This window comes from Penaeus monodon, chromosome 24 (genome assembly GCF_015228065.2).
Source record: "Penaeus monodon isolate SGIC_2016 chromosome 24, NSTDA_Pmon_1, whole genome shotgun sequence".
In the NCBI taxonomy this organism is placed as follows: domain Eukaryota; kingdom Metazoa; phylum Arthropoda; class Malacostraca; order Decapoda; family Penaeidae; genus Penaeus; species Penaeus monodon.
The window spans coordinates 26,955,078-26,956,327 of NC_051409.1; the positions used below are offsets into that span (position 1 = coordinate 26,955,078).

Consider the following 1,250-nt stretch of genomic DNA (forward strand, 5'->3'; position numbering starts at 1 on the left):
CAGTTGGTGGAAATGTATATGGTGACTGGAGCCAGGCACTGCCGGGTTGGATTTTTATCACTTCTTCCATTGTCTTTCGTGTTTTGGATGGATTTTTGTCCTTGTTATAAGAAATACATTTCCTAATAAATTGCTGTAAATTTTGTATAAAAAACAAACTTCCAGTGAATTACATAAATACAGAAAGATATATAGTAATCCAATATTTCAGTTTTGTAGCTTTCTTTCTATACTTTCTAACTTTGCGGACTCTGCATAATTATGTGTACATCAAAGAGAATGGTACTGTGCAAACAGATATCAAAACATTTGAAAAAATTAAAGAATAATATGTAATAGACTTTTTTTTATAAAAAAAAAACAAAAACTATTGAAGTCTAAGAATCAGGTCACATAATGCTGGACTTACAGCAAAGTCATCTGTTCCCAATCACAGGAAGGTCCAATGATTCACTCGGGTGCTGTCATAGCCGCGGGCGTTTCTCAGGGAAAGACGACCTCCTTCCAGCGGGACTTTGGTTTCTTTGAGTACTTTCGGGAGGACCACGAGAAGAGAGATTTTGTGTCTGCTGGTGCTGCTGCGGGTGTCGCTGCAGCATTTGGTGCCCCTGTTGGTGGGTTGTAAGATGGTTTTGTTTGAGGAAAATTTAAAAATGATATTTGATATTCCTTTCCTGAAATGCTGGGGAGGATAAAGAATAACAGAGATACTCTGTTGTGCTAATAGAATAACAGAAAGACTCACTATACATAAAATAACTTTTTATTATTGAGCAAACTTGTTTTCTTGATATTTGACCCATGTCTTGATATTTGACCCATCAAATAATTATAATATTATCACTAATCTTTTTGCTAGATCTTTAGATAATCATAATAATATTAAATTACTTATTCTCAAATGCATATATTTATTCTCTCTGAGTGATATGTAATCAAGTCCAGTCAAAAAATTTTGGTGATGCTGGGTGAAATCTAATCATGTTGTAAACCCAGACATTAGCTGGACGATAACCCAGAGTGGTACGCCCTGGCCTAACCAGATGCAAGTAAATCAAATAATATTTCACAAATGTTGTCACAGGTGGTGTGCTGTTCTCCTTGGAGGAAGGTGCAAGTTTTTGGAACCAGAGCCTTACTTGGAGAGTGTTCTTTGGAGCCATGATGTCTGTCTTTACACTTAACTTGGTCCTCTCAGCATACAATGGTGTTCCTGGTGAGTAGTGGACCATGCCTTTGGTAGGGATTAG

The 1,250-nt window shown here is 36.7% G+C and overlaps 1 protein-coding gene across 1 annotated transcript in view; it reads left to right on the top strand.

Moving 5' to 3' along the window:
• Positions 1-1,250, top strand: part of LOC119588700 (H(+)/Cl(-) exchange transporter 7-like) — a 25,784-nt gene that overhangs the window by 14,444 nt on the left and 10,090 nt on the right. Inside the window, 2 exon segments of the mRNA XM_037937338.1 lie at positions 437-614; positions 1,085-1,216. Of these exon segments, the coding sequence (XP_037793266.1) occupies positions 437-614; positions 1,085-1,216 (310 nt within the window).